Source organism: Lissotriton vulgaris, chromosome 1_1 (genome assembly GCF_964263255.1).
Source record: "Lissotriton vulgaris chromosome 1_1, aLisVul1.2, whole genome shotgun sequence".
Lineage (NCBI taxonomy): Eukaryota > Metazoa > Chordata > Amphibia > Caudata > Salamandridae > Lissotriton > Lissotriton vulgaris.
Genome location: NC_141685.1, coordinates 1978902167 through 1978917969, shown reverse-complemented (window position 1 = coordinate 1978917969; position 15803 = coordinate 1978902167). Strand labels below are relative to the sequence as shown.

Genomic DNA, 15803 nt, shown 5'->3' with positions numbered 1-15803 from the left:
CATGGATACATTTTCAAATGTTGATAACCCAACTTAACTTCCAAAGAATTTCATTTAACCCCTTAATTTCTATATGTGACATTGTCAAATATTAGGAATCTGTTGCTCTCTCCCAAAACATTGCCAGAAGAAGAAATGTGCTACTGACACTCAATTGTATCACAGGGAACTTATATAGGTCTATCAAAAATGCCATCATTGTCCACACTTATAAACTTTTAATGTAAACAATATCAGGATGTTGATACTTTCATTTGCTGTAGAATTCATACCCCTCACTATGGGGCCAAATCAAAAACCCACTTATTCCCCAGTAGGTGAGAATTCCAGAAATATCAAGTCAAACTTGGAAATTGCATTATCTCTCATTATAAATATGACTTTCATTCTTGGCTCATTAATATACTTTGCAATAACACTGTAACCAATGTGTGTGTACTTCATGATGTAGAGCAACTCTAGACTACAGTGGATACTAAGTGACCTCACAGGTTTGCAGTCAGCGTGCCATGATGAAGGACCACTCACATGGAGCAGGGCCAAGACTGACTTGTAAATGGCTAGTCTCTGTCTAGTGTGGCAAAATGGGCAGACAATTATGGACTATTGAGCAGCACATGTAATTACTAATGGGTGAGATTAATTTAAGCATTTCTTGAACTACTTAGGTGTTTGTGCCACAGTGATCAACCCGCACTTTATTGAAAAGGCCCCAGTAGGCTGACATATGTCTGTGGTTGTATGTATCCCTGTCAGCAGGAGAACTCGTTATTAGGTCTCGCTTAAGCAGTGAGCATGTGCTGCATAGGTAAAAGACCTTTAGTAATCAGCACAGCTTTGCGGGCAAAAACTTGCATGCATTGCATTGCTTTGAATGGAAGCACGTGCACATTTGGCGATTCCCTTGCGGGAGTGAGTTTTCAAACCATCTGTTAATTACTAAACTTTCAGCAGGTGGAGCAGGCCCCTTCCTCTCTACCCCCCTGCTGCCCCGGCGCACGCGCTTGTTTATTTTACTGTAGCACCCTAGTTCATCATTATTTTTATGGCACCTGGTTTCATGGGGTTCTTTTTATCACAATAGCACCCTCTTCTGGAACCACTATGCAAATAGATAAAATATGCACGGACACAGCACTTTGTATTTTAGCAAAGCATCATTATTTTTAAGTTACTGTGATTGGGCACCACGATTTAAGTTTTAGCATGGCGCCCTCTTTAAAATCAAAGGGAACTGATCAGCTGAACCATGGAGCTCACTGGCCCAGCACTGACGCATCCCCCTGCACTGGGGTGTAGTGTTTTGGAGCCAGAGGACACTCTAGGCACAATACGTGGGGAGTTAATGCCGGTTGTGGTCTCAGCACGTCATTTACCAGAGCAGCACAAACTACTCTCAAACACATGCTGAGCCTGACAGTGGAGCTTGGGGTTGAGGTGGGGAGGAGTATTGCGTGTGTGCACCACATTGATTCATGTATCTCACAGTTCCAAGTGTGGAAGGTTGCAATGTACAGTGATAAACCAACCCTGCAGGCAGAAACTTGATGGTGGCTGTATCTGTTGAGAATTAACTTTTGTGTGCAGTGTTGCGAATCTGCTCCTTTCTTCCTTCACTGCACCCGTACTTCAAGTGTGAGCGGTTGTTGCCTTGACTCTTTAGGTTTACTCCTGTTATACTTACCTGTAGAGCCCAATTTTTTGTGTGCTTGGGAATCTTTCCTTGGTGGTATTCATACAGTTTCTCCTCTTTGTAATGTACGCATGCGCTGCTGATACTCGCACAAAGCATGTTATCTGTGTCTGTAAAGGTTTCAGGTTTGCTTCTTGTGTTGTACTTGTACTCTGCTGGAAAAAGGCAGACAGTTCCTACTGCTGATTGTGATGCGCCTGTTCCAGGCATAACTGAAGAAAACTCTACTACTGCCTGTGCTTTTCCTGTTTACTAGCTCCAAAAAGCTGTTGCTACTGACAAGGAGGATCTAACAAACCGTATCTGTAATCACTAGTGGTGTCACGTCATGAACCCTGATTACTGGGGGTCAGGGTTTTAAGTGGGATGACAAGATGGGGGTCTCTAAAAGGGGCGTGGCTAGTGTAATTAGGGGCGTGACTTTAAAACATGCAAAATATCTGTGTTTAGCAAAGTGTGCCGCCCGACTAGTATTTTGCTGTTTCTGTCATTACATCCAGATATGTGATACAACAAGTAACATCATACCTACAACAAGTAAGGACTATTGGCTTTGTCAGTGGTTATTAGTTGAATATGATAAATAAGCTTCCAATTAAAGCCCTGGTGACCCTACCACAATGTTGCTGCTCTTGCGTTTCAGAAAGAGAAGGGAAATCGAGAAAGAAAAATACTATTTAACCCCTTCAGCGCTGATGACAAGGCCAGCTCGTCATGGGTGTTACCTGCCCTGCGCTTATGACGAGCTGGCCTTGTCATGAACAATGGGGATACTCAATGGGCAGCACACAGCGGGAAAACCCCTAGCAGCCAAGGTGTTAAAGGATTTCCCTTCCCCCACAACGCTCACCTGGCATGAGGTCATGCCGTAACTTGTGTGGGCAACGCACATCTATGTGTCTGCTATCTCAAAATGGGTCTCTATTGGGCTGTTTGTGCCCTGGCACTTTTTTCCGGACTGCAGTGACAGCAAACTGCTGTCACTTCAGTCCGGAAAAAAAATGGACCGCCTGTGCCAGGGCTTAAAACAGAGCCCGATAGAGACCTGTTTCGAGGCCCCCTTTAAACAAGCATTGGCATAGCTAATCGGTCCCAAAAGCGAAACTTATAGGCTATGCCAATGCTTGTTTAGTTTGGGCTGGACTGTTGCTATGGGAGCTGTGCCCAGACTCATTTGGACATTACTAATCTACACCTAGAGTGGCAAAGACGGCAAAGAAACAATGAACGGGAATACAACCTAAGCTAACACCATTGTCTGATTCTTGTTCAAACGTTCCTTCATTCTCTGGTTTCATTTCCTGTTTCAAGTTGCTATTTTTGGTTAATTTCTATTTTCCGGTCTCCTCTCTGGCAGAAAAGACGTGCATTAAAATCTTAAAGTAGAATGAGGGTAATAAGGGCATAAATTAAAATGTTAAAGTAGAAAGAGAGGACCCTCTGGCATCAGAGTTGCAAACTGGCAAGAGGTGCCTTACACTGCTGCCCCATGGTATGAGTTATCCCATCTAAATTGATCAGTAAAGGCTTCCAAAACAGAGTACAGTTAGACCAAATCCATTACTTCACATTAGAATAAAGCTACAATGTCATACAAATTAACCCACAAAAACTTTTATCCCACCTTAAGCATGGCAATGTACGAACCGTATTATTGATTTGGGTGGTTTCTGATTATACTTTTAAGCAACTCCTCGTGCCTTGTTCCTGTTGCTTTTTTTCATGGGAGAAATCCATTTGGACACCCAACCATTCTGACATTCTCATCCCCTTTTACTTGTCTCCCCCCTTGCTGCCAATATAGGGGTTCAACGGGAAATATCCTTTACAACGCAACTTTTACCACGCAGTGCCTTTATGACGCAACTATTACAACACAAACCATTACAGCGCATTGCGCTGGGGGGCACTCTAGGATAGGGAATAGATTTAATTTACTATCCAACACCTTCTCTAGTGTCCACGGGGACTGGAGTTGGAATAGTAAATTAAACTATTCACTATTCAGCACCCCAAAGCGCTATGCGCTGTAAAGGTTTGCGTTGTAATACTTACGTTGTAAAAGCATGCATAGTAAAAGCATGCGTTGTAATGACATACATCCGGGTACAACATCCACTTACTCCTTTAATTGCTCTTCTCCTTCCTCTTCCTCAGGGTGTGGGCTTAATGTCCACCCATGTGCTAGACACTCCTCATTCTTCTCTAGAACCCTTTCCTCCCACTAGATACTCCACTTTGTTCTCTTTAAACACCCCCCTGCTAGGCACTAACTTTTCTTCTCCCTGTGAAAATGTGATGCTTGTCTCTTCTGTGTCAGCTAAACTCACTGTATCATGCAAGCACATGCCAAATGGGGGATAAATATTGTGCCTGTCGCCAACTTAACATACATACATTTATATAGTAATTAATTTTAATATGGGAACTTAGTTTCTAAGTTACTGACCTGCTCCATTGATATATTTTTATAAATCACTGTTTGGTTCCACTCAGGATTCAAACTCTTCTGCACGTGTTTAGTTCTTCGCTTGTATTCAGCACTGCATTAAACAAAATAAAGAAAACATTCAAATTCAGGTAAAGGAAAAACTGTAGGTATAAGATAGATTCTTTTGATATTAACTGTGATGTCTATAGCTTGACATGTTTTCTATTTATGCAGCGGCAAATGTTGAGAGCATTCTGCAAATGGTTGCGTTTTATTCCACATGACATCAAAAATAGGCACCAATGAGAAGTATACATAAGAGACCTTTGGAAATAGAAACAGTAAAAGATATGTAGAGCCATTAGGGTCTTGTTGTGGTCCTATTTTCTCTTATTGTAATTTGCTTTCAGTCTCCTTTTTATTATTAGCCTAGATGGAAACCAATGCCGCTAACCAGATTTCGAAAGGTCCACACCGTATTGTTGAACACTGTTATTGTTCATAGCCAAAGACACCAACTAACCCACATTTTGTCCATTTCTTGCCCCTCCACTCAAAACACAAATTTTGCACTAGCAGTACAAACCAGGCATCACCCCAGCTCCCTTTTCTTTGAACAAATGTACTACTAACTCAGAATAATTTAACACATGCAATTGAGTTTCCTATTCTGAAAATGTAGGAGAAAGGAGCATGTGATGAAACATGCTGTGAAGCACACTTGTTGGCATCACAGTTCTGAATGGCAACATATATTTTTGTGAAACTCAATAGTTGCCAGAGACAACAGGTCTGTGAGCTAACAACTTGTATATCTTACCACGTGCATTGGTTAAATAAGAAATGTTTAGGTTTTTAGGCCTTCAGTATTTTGGCAAAGTACTGAGTAGTTTAATTATCTGCCTACTATTTGTAAAAGAAAGCGAGCAGTAAAACCTCCGTAACAAAGCATCGTTAGGGGGGTCCAAATAGATAGAGAAATAGGAAAAAAAATCAAGATTCAATATGTTCGTAATGACAAGTGGATAGTTCTGGAGATTTAAATGTGGTAAAGTGAAAGTTCTATTTCATAAAAATTACAGACAGCTAGGGCAGAAAGATATTAAGTGAAGAAAAAGTGACGAGACACAAGAGAGTGAAAAAGGTAGCTAAACCAGAAATAAACAGGTAAACAGATGAACACCGAGAGAATAGCTGGAAATGCACTCCCAGTTCGGCTATGTCTTGCCAAATGCATGAACTAACGGTGGGCGGCCAGCTACGCTCCGTCTGCGGAGTGTGCGTAGTGCCGCCTACTCCGCATTTTGCGGAGCTGGCGGAGCCAGGCGGCACTACGCACGCTCCGCAGACGGAGCGTAGCTGGCCGCCACCCGCCTCCCTCCCGCCCTCCCTAAATACTTTAAAATAAAGGAATGCAATAATTTTAAAAGCACTTACCTTGCCGCCGCTGGCCGCCGCGTTCCCCAGGGCTCGTTATCTTCCGTCTTCCGTCTTTTTCAGTAATGCGCATGCGCGGGCGGCCGCGCATGCGCATTTTCGCGAGAAAATGCGCATGCGCGGCCGCCTGCGCATGCGCATTATTGAAGAAGACGGAAGATAGCGAGCCCCGGGGACGCGGCGGGCAGCGGCGGCAAGGTAAGTGCTTTTAAAATTATTGCATTCCTTTATTTTAAAGTATTTAGGGAGGGCGGGAGGGAGGCGGGTGGCGGGGCTGGCGGCCAGTGGTTTTGCGGAGTGGGGCTACGCGGAGTGCGGAGGTGGGCGTAGTTTCTCGCCCACTTCGCGTAGCTCCGCGAAGCCCCACTCCGCGAACTCCGCCGGAAAACGTCCATACATTTGGCAACAATGGGAAATGGAATGGTCAAGGTGTCCTGCAGTCTGTTTTTATGCCTTGATAGAATGGCATTACCATTCTCTTTCGATGTCCTTCTCAAAACAATAGGAACATATATATACCCCCGCCGATCCAGATGGTGGGGCAAGTCAACTTCAGCCAAAATACCCCCCCTCTCGCCCCCCACCTCCCTCCCCCCCCCTTAATCAATATCTGGTCATCCGTGGCATGTGGTAGGGAAAGATACACTCAAAAATGACTGCCAATCCTTCCGACGTCTGACGGCCCGTCCTGAAGTAAAAGTACACAAGTGAAAGACCCTTGTTTCAGATTTGGCTCTGTGTCTGGGAAGCATGAAACAATTGCAGACCCTCCTTTTTTCGGGGGGTAGATTGTGAACCTTTTTGGCCTGAGTAGGGCCAAGAGACAAGTATGAAAAAAAGAGCTCCCCAACATAGTAGTATGGTACATTACGCAGAAGTCGTTCTTCATATCATGAATAATTATATACCTTCCTCAAATCCTGCAGTAGCTCATACCCTTCCTGCAGCATGCCACTGTTTTTACATTACATCATCCATAGGCACACCACACAGCACAGTGAACAACCTTGACCCTGCAGCCATCACCCGCAGGGCTCAAGAGGCATATTCATGCAGCCCACGTCCATGCGCAAACACACCCAATGCTGGAGTCACGGGATCTATTCTAGGACATCCATACAAATAATTTAGGAGTGGCTGCTCACAAATGTTACTCTATCTGTCTAGGAACTATTCCAATAACTCACTTGGCACAGGGCCTGTTTCTAAACGGAATTCTGTCAGGACCGAAAGCTTGGATTATGCTTCATGCCTTTCTTTCAACGTAACTCGAAAAAAGACAGGATTCCAAGTTCCAGACTTCGAGTATAAACTTTCTGGTCCACGAATCACATTGGTCATCATTTAATAACCTACCCAAGGAACAGCACTTTCGCTTTATTTGCAGAGCCAGATAAGTGCTCTGCTTTTCGAATGCTTTTATAAGGTTGTGTCGTTGCTTGTATAATATCTTGTGTACTGAAGTTTTGTTTTAACTGCAAGATAGTAAGTCAGATATTGTGTCGGTACTGACCCTGTACACTTCGAGCCCCGTCACTGCGTGCGCTTGCAATTAGTACGGTAGGTGCTCGCTCCCGGCTACCATTAGGTGCTGCAGTGTCAGTGTTTCTCCTCTCTCGCCCCGGCACTGGTTGATTATGCGAAATAAGCACTGCATTGACTGGCTCTCTCCCCTCCTTCCCTAAGGCAGGCCGAGAGTGGGGTTTCCTGTTGGCACCGCTAGAGACGCTATCATCACAGAGACTCTCGAGCTCCCACCTGGCTAGTCTATATCCGGTTGGATTTTGAGAGGACGGAGCACGTGTCCCTTCCCTGCGGCGCTAGTCTTCAATTGGGATATTTTTTCTACTCTTAGGCAGTGAATGCTCCCTGGGTTGATTTTTTCCTGGATCACGCACCCGCTAGCTGCATCTGTTGTCAGTGGTAAAGGCCTCATATATTCCTCAGTTGGCTCCTACCAGCCGCTAAGGTATAGAGAGTTTACAACCCCTTTCACAGGGCTCAATATATATGTTTAATGGAGCCCCTTCCCCCCACATCTGTTATACACTGCATGAACATTGCAAGTATAAAATTTTCTTGTTCCAGAATACTATGGCAGGAACCTAGAGGGAAGATTGTGTTTTGGGGCAATAGAGGTCCCTATACCACTTCCTTTTGATGAGAAACTTGTTGATGCTGTTGATATATTACTACAGCGGGTCAAATCCTAAATTTTGGAGCCCCTGAGCAGACAACTAATGAAGATAGCCGCAAAGTGCAGCATGAACCTTCCTTTGAGGGAAGACTTAGGCTTTGGCAGCTAGTAGATCCTAAGGAGATCCACAAAAAGCCTACTAAGACTGCACCTACAGGGTTTTCCTCAACTTCCTCAGATGCATTTGAGCGGCTCAGGTTGGTGTTCTAGAAGCGCCAGGCCAGCCACATGCTGGCATCATCCCATCGATGATAACAGTCGTACTCCTTCAGATGTAGTGGATGATGAGAAAGATCTTAGGAACCGTGATTCTGATGATTCTAATGAACCAGGGCCCAGATGATCGGGTAGGCTGGAAGGAGGCCCTAAAAATGTCACAGGCTGAATTCTTCTCCGCCTAAGATGGGAGCGGGGGTAGCGGAACCGGAATGCATGCTAGACCCAGAAAACATCCACAATCCTTGATTGGTGGATTGGGTTCTAGCAGACAGAGGGACTCAATATGTACCCAACTATAGCCACAAACTGACAGACATGGATGTGAGGGGCCACTTAATGGCAGAATGTTCAAGGCCATCTCTAAATGACAACAGTGCCTTGAAGCCAGTATTTGATGACAAGATGGTCACATTCATTGTGATGTTTATTATGGATCCTTTAAAAGATATAGACCATTCCTGGAAAAATTGCCAGGACAAGTTGTTGGATGTCTGATGGTCATTAACGAAATATTGTACATGACCGAGGAGGCGAAATACACTAGCAATCTAATTCCCCCTTAAATTCTCCCAGGGTGGGCCCAAGGGCCATATGTTTCTTAGACAACACTACCTGCACCCTCTCCACTGAGGGGTGACATTTACCGCTGATTAAAATCGACCTCAAGTTAGGGTAATTGGCCCCTTCGCAGGTTGGTGAAGTGGCAGACAGCGGTCTCTTTCGAGAGCCATTTGTGAAGGCACACAGTAAATTTGATACCACCTTTTCCTCGTTGGACAAAGTATAACAATCAATGAAGAGGGATTTTGCCAAACAAGTTTTTGGGCGTTGATGATAGAGGCAGTGGGCACTCTTCTCGCTGACCTTATTCCTCAGACTGTCAGAAGTTCAAAGGAAACCGAATATACCAACTGCAAGACCAGAAGTGATTTGGCAGCTTCCTCCCGAACAAAGGTGTAGTCATGGACGTGCAAGTAGAGGAACTTTACACAGCACTGCCAATGCCCCTGGTGAAGCCTCAGGTAAGAAGTACCCATTTTTTCCAATCAAAATTGGGAGAGTGCCTGGGCATGTTTCTTGATAATTAAGGGAAATGACCACAGATGCATGGGTTTGACAGATGATCTCGTGCTCTAGTAAAAAGATACAGACCAAGACCACTCATCTTCTTGGAGGCGAGCACTCTCATAATTTCTCAGGTGGTCAATTCCCTCTTAGACAAAGGATCTATTGTTCCCTGAATTTTACATCTTCATGGGTTCTTCAGCAACATTTACTTAGTTGAAAAAAAAAATGGCCTACATCAGGTGATAAATTTGAAAAACAAAATCAATGTTAGGGTGGTATACTGCCATTTTAACATAGAAGGACTCCATCTCTTATGGCCCATTCTACTTCTGGGCGATTGGATGGTGAGAATTTACCTCAAGGGCGCATATTTCACTATTCAAAGCGACCCGACACATAGCAGGTCTCTACAATTCAGATGGTAAGATCAGGTGCACAAATTTGTAGCACTTCTGTTTGGACCCTAATCAGCCGGTCATAAAGCTGCTATTGTCCAAGAGAATCAGTTTGATATTTTACCTGGATGAAAATCTATTACACCAGGATCCTTACCATATTCAGGAATACTTGCTGATAGGCCAGCACACTTTTACAGGACTCATTTTTATCATCAAAGAACAAAAATCTCAATTTACTCCCTCACAATCATAAGCTTTTAGGGGTTCCTCATCGAGTCTCTGCAGCAGACACTTAAACTTCCTCACAAGAAAGTCATTCCCTCAGGAAGGAACTGCGCCGTACTATGAGAAAAGAATATGTCTCAATCAGATATCTGTTAAGGATAGTAGGGCTCCTAACATCTTCTTTTCAGGCAATGGTTTCCATTCTTTTACATTATCAGACCCTTTAAAATCTGAAAGCACCTAATTTGCTCATACATGGCAAGTGTCCAGATAGCAGACGGATCCAGGGCAGAACTTCACTGGTGGATGGGCCACATGGTGGTGTGGAATGCAGGGTCATATTTGGCTTCGCCTGAAGCATGGAGATCAAATTGGATATGAGCCTGTCTGGATAAGGGGCAGTGACCTCACCACGGGGGTACTTGGTCAGTGTAAGTTTGCACATCACTTGGTTGGAGCAGATTGCTGGATCCTTTGCCGTGTGTTCGTTCACAAGATACAGGGTTCTTGTTCCATCCTTCTAAAGATGGACAATATATCCATGGTTAGCATATCAACAATCTTGGCGGAACAAGATAGAAGATTTTGGCAGACCTTGACAAAGATTTTGGGAATATCTACCTCGATCACAGGATTTCTGTTACAGCAGAATACTTACCGGGCAAGCTCAACCATATAGTGACCTGCAATTGCTAGCACCTAAATGATTATAGCGCATGGAAACTGGACCGGATCATTCTCCAGATGAACGAGAACAAGGGGGGTCCCTTTCAGTGAGACCTCTTTGCATCGCATTATGATCATTTACTGGCTCTCTTCTTCAGTTGGAAGCCGGACAGTCTAGTGTTGGTGATTTATGTTTTCATGTACGACTGGGGTCAGCTCAGGGGATATGCTTTTCCACATTTCTCAATGCGAGACTGGCTGATGCTGCAGGTCAGGAGACAGTCTGCAACTCTAATCATGATGAACCCTGTATCAAGATCTCACGTGTGGTTTCCAGTCCTTTTGGAACTTACTAGTGATTCTCCAGCCCGACTTACCCAGAGTCTGAACATTATAACGGAGGTCAGATGCAACTTACATCAGTTGGAGATGAGTGAGATGCTCCAACTGATGGCATACCGAATTACAGGAGACACTGATGTATCCCAGGCCTATCAGAACAGGCTTCGCTACTTATTCGAAGGACTTAGACAGGCTCAACCATTAAACAGTATGGCTCTGCTTGGCACAGGTGGTCCTGTTGGTGTCTGGGCTTGAACTTGGCCATTGGTCTGGATATAGTACATATCCTGAATTACTTTCGAAACAGTCCCAAAATGGGTTTTCCTATTGTACAATCAACACAGCCAGGTTGGCAATCATGGCTAGTAATGAATCGCTCCACAGGATTCCGGTGGGGGCAATATCCCCTGTCATCTCCTGTGAGAGGTCAGGATGTCTAGACCCCCAAGTGTAAGTATTCACATCTTTGGGATGTCAATGTGGTGCTAATTCTCTTGGATATCTGGTAAGGTAATACGTTTTTGTCTACAAAAGAGCTAACAGCTCAATTGGCAATGCTTTTGTGATTAGTTTCATTTAAGTGAGTGCCATACATAAGAGCTATGGATATCTGCTCCAGAATTTGTACTCCTGAGGGAGTCATCTTCACAGTGGCTCATGCCAACAAAACAAATGTTAGAATGGTCCATTATACAGCTTTACTGGAACACCAAAGGTTGTGTGTGTTTCGCTGTATCAGGGCCTAAAACTTGAAGGAGGATGTTAGACCTGTGGGCACAAACCAACTATTCATTGCATTAAAGAAACAGTTTAAGGCATTGTCTCCCCCCAGTACTGCCAGCTGGGTTTGATGTTGGAAGCGGGAATCAATACCTCTGTGTTTGGTCCACATTCAGTGGGAGAGCCATGGCTTCTAAAGCTTTTTCAATAGGAGGACATATTTTGGGATGAATATGCTTGGTCAACTCTTCCTTCCCCAAAAGGGAAACAAATTCTGCATCTGCTGTGGAAGAGTCTGCCTGGTGCAAGTCCACAGCCCCTCTGTCCCTGTGACAGTGCATGGAGCCCCCCATGCTAGAAGTGGACTCACCAGGGTCTGTCACTGGGGTGCTCTCTTCACCAGGTATACACCTCCATAGGACAGCTCCCCAATCCTCCACTGGGATCCTGTGCACCTGAGAGTGACCTCATATGCCTCAAGCCACCTGTCAATGTCATCCCCCTCCTTGAAGTTAGAAACCAAGTCTATGGGTGTGTAGACCCTTCCTTCAGCACTGGACCTGGAATTGTTGCTGCCACCATTCCTGCCAGAAATGAGACAATGCTTTCTGCACTGGATCCAGTAGGGGACTCCCACTTTGTGGGATCCCTTGTCTCCGCTGGATCCACTGCACAGTCATTTTTCTTCCCCCATCATCCTTCTTGGCAGAGTATCCACAGGTCCAGAAGTGTCCTTAAGTGGTGGTGTTTGAGGTCAAGTATTTATACGTTTGTGTCCTAGTTCTGAAAGTTGGAAGAAGGTTCTTGATATATGCTTTGAAGTGCAGGGAATCCCCTTCCTCCTTTCATGGCTCCAAGGTGGCTGGAGTGACGATACAGGGTTGTTAGGCCTATTGTGTGGAGCAGCCTATTCATGCAAGTGGAGCTGTGTTTAGATCCCCTCCCCATCTAGCCAGTTAATGGCTCATTAGGGCCCAACAAGTAACACCAAAGTTCCCAGTCTGTATGGCTGTCCAGAGGGACTGCATAAGCCCCAGCTATCACCCACCCCAGACGTGTATTCAGACACAGGCAGACGACACATAATGGTTAAAGTAAGAAAATGCCAACTTTCAAAAAGTGGAATTTTCAGACTTGCAACTTAAAATCTAACTTTACCATAAGTATTGATTTTAAATTATGAGTCCAGAGAAACTGAATGTATCTATATTTTCCCAATTAGAAATGACATTTATTAAATGTAATAAGGTAATCGCAATGTTAACCTGTGCGAGAGCTAGGCCTTGCAGCAGTGAAAAATTAATGTAAGAGTTTTTCACTACTTGGACATGTAAACCTAAATAGTACATGTCCAACTTTTTAAATCCACTGTACCCTGCCTAAAAACTACCTTCGGGGTGACATCTGTATTAACTTGGAAGGTGTGGGCCTGGTAGGAGGGTTAACTTTTCAGTTCGGCATGGCATATTAAAACTGCAGACACGTGCTCTGCAATGGCAGGCCTGAGACATGTTTAAAGAGCTATGGAAATGCGTGACAATCAATGCTGCAGACCCACTAACAGCATTTCATGAATAGGTCCAGTACACATGTAGTGCATTGTACTGGGATTTATAAGTACATTTCTTTACCTTCTCTCTTGCATTTTGCAGGGAGTCTCAGGGGATATCCATTCTTTATGGTGGTGATTCTTGTAACCCAGTGACTCCTGACAGAAAAAAAGAATGCAATGTGGGTTGGATGACTGTGGGAGGCCAGCCACGTGTTGGAGCTTGGGTGCAGGGACTGGCCAGAGGGCAGATCCTGCAGCCAAACCTCCAATGTGCAGTCCACTGCCAAAGTCTGTGCAGTGGGGGTACTGGCCCCCTACATCTGGTTTAGCTGGAGGGCATGGCCAGAAGGGAAGTTGGCTGAATTCATTAAAACCTGTCCAGACATTCACTGAAAAAACAAAGGTTAAAGTGATGTATACTTAAGTGTTGAAATAAGATAAAAGTGTATGTTGAAAAAACAGAAAACACTATATTTACCAGTAATAGTTTCCTCAGCTACCTATACCTTGCTCCCTCACCATGAACTGCCTATAACCTCACATATTACATCATGGATGAAATGCAAACTGACATTGACAATACCATTAATTATCTCACAATGAGATCATTCAATCATTGTGACATCATCCTATTGTACTTGAAGTAATTAAATACATTACACCTCTTGACATTTTGTGTTCACTTGAAAGGGTCCCTACTAAAGATTTCACATGACCGGCAGTTTAGGTCGAGAGGTTGACAGGTATACGTTTGCCACTCAAAATACACCTTTTGTCATGCCCTATGTACAACCTTCTATAGTATAATATAATACACTACACACAGTCGTAAGATGGCTACAATAGCATTCAACCTTATAGTCATGCTTTCAACTCCAGTGTGACATAAACCAACCCTAAGTGGGACACCCCTTCATTCTACTTTGTTCAACAATGTGCAATGCCTCAACATCTTCAGCTAGGCTCTTGAAATAAACATCCACACCTTAGACATGTCCTCAATATACTTCATTTGTCTATAGCACTGTATTACAATTATTTAACATGTAGCCATGTCCAGATATCCACTGGTGGATATTCTATTGTCAACAGAAACCTTAACCTTTCTCAGAGACATCAATGATGTCATGATGTCATCTAACATGTCATGATGGAATATGTGAACTCCTAAGTTCTACATGAAGGGGCACAGTTATAGCTACTTTAATAAACTTTACCTAGTAAAGGTCAGTGTTATTTTTAGTTTACATTTTTTTTACACATGCTTTAAGCATTAGTTTTTATCTGATTTCAACACCTAACTATAATGTCACTATAACATTTGTGTTTTTTAAACATTGCTCCACAGAGTCGGAAAATCTGAGGCCACACAGAAGGGCTATTTTGTACATACTTCTCGAGTTTTCCAGATTAGTAACATTGGCATCCAGGATGTTTCTATTCTCGATGTATTGGGTTTAACGTTCTGTTGAAATCTATTCATTTCTTATCGATTTTTTAAAAACATCACCACTTGTATGGCAGTTTTTTATTTTCAATCAGCATCTCTCCTCTCGTACTACTATAACTGTTCCTGAAACTTTTTTAAGTTATTGACGCTACACGCCAGCAGTCTTTACTATTTTTCACCATTATATCACTATTTTGTTTCAGCAAGCTTGATGTATATCTTAATACAGGAATGCATTCAAAGTATTAAAATGCAAACTAACATATCCGATGCCCCTTGTGTGTTTGCCATAAATTATTGTCAGCAATTTAAGCAGAAGAAAAGTAAAGTATCTATTGAATACATCACATTGATTGTCACTGTATTCAAGATAAAGTTCAAAAACTCCCTCACAGATCACAGAATTAAAGACAGTTCAGCCCAGGCTGATTCATGCCCGGCTGAAAAGATTACAGACATTAGGAAGCTTAAAAATATACATTTCACAAAACTCACAAGCTGAAAACGATCCTTCAAAGGCAACAAATAGAGGAGTGCTGCTGCGCTAAAATACCCTAATCCAGAAATGATCTGCTTATTATGCACTATCAATGGTAATTACAAAAAGCGTTTATCAATAGAAAGAAAGCCAGCAGAAAGATAGTGTTGACTACTACCCAGACCACCCTAACAGTAACTGATACGGTCAAGCAGTCTGATAGTTTGACAGATGGGGCTAAAATTATGTAACAAAGTACTAACATAATTTACACAGGACCGACAATGCAATTATGCGAAATAATCAGATACAATAGAAACTAGGGAAGTAAAAACATAACACAGGGAAGTTAGAACAATACACAGCCCTCTAGGTGAATCTTTATTAGATTTTCAAAATTTTACATTGAGGAAAGGGGTGATGGTATAAGAAATTTAGGATGCTATGGATGCTAGCTTCGAGTACAACTGTAATACTGATTCTCGCTACTCATAGATTTAATCACAGTGGAAACACATATTTACTTTCTGCTATTACCTATCTAGTGATGCACGCATAGAGGTTACCTCTTTCTATCAGTGTACACTACAGAACTCCATAGTCTGTGTCTCACAGACTTCTCCATTCTATCTCTCCGTCTTTTAAATTTCTTTCCATTTCTTTTTTTGTTTTTCATATCTGCTTCTTTCCTCTCTTTCAAATCTGCTCTTATGGGCACATTCTGCCCTAATTCCGATTATATTGGCAAAGCTTTACTTTTGCACTGATCGGTACACAATCAACAAAAACAACTACATACAATAGTATTTACACTATCCGTTGAGGTTAATACCCAAGCACTTTCTAGGGCATTGAAGTGCTGCACTTCCGTGTCCGGTTTAAAGAAGGCATAGAAGTGTACGTTACATTTTGCATTGTATGCTTTTT

At 43.1% G+C, this 15803-nt stretch overlaps 1 protein-coding gene across 2 annotated transcripts in view; it reads right to left on the bottom strand.

Annotated features, from left to right (window-relative positions):
* Positions 1–15803, bottom strand: part of PCLO (piccolo presynaptic cytomatrix protein) — a 1259786-nt gene that overhangs the window by 320444 nt on the left and 923539 nt on the right. For both annotated transcript variants that reach the window (XM_086919783.1, XM_086919788.1), the window contains exon 18: positions 4143–4236. In XM_086919783.1, coding sequence (XP_086775909.1) covers positions 4143–4236 — 94 coding nt within the window. The remainder of the gene's footprint in view (positions 1–4142; positions 4237–15803) is intronic.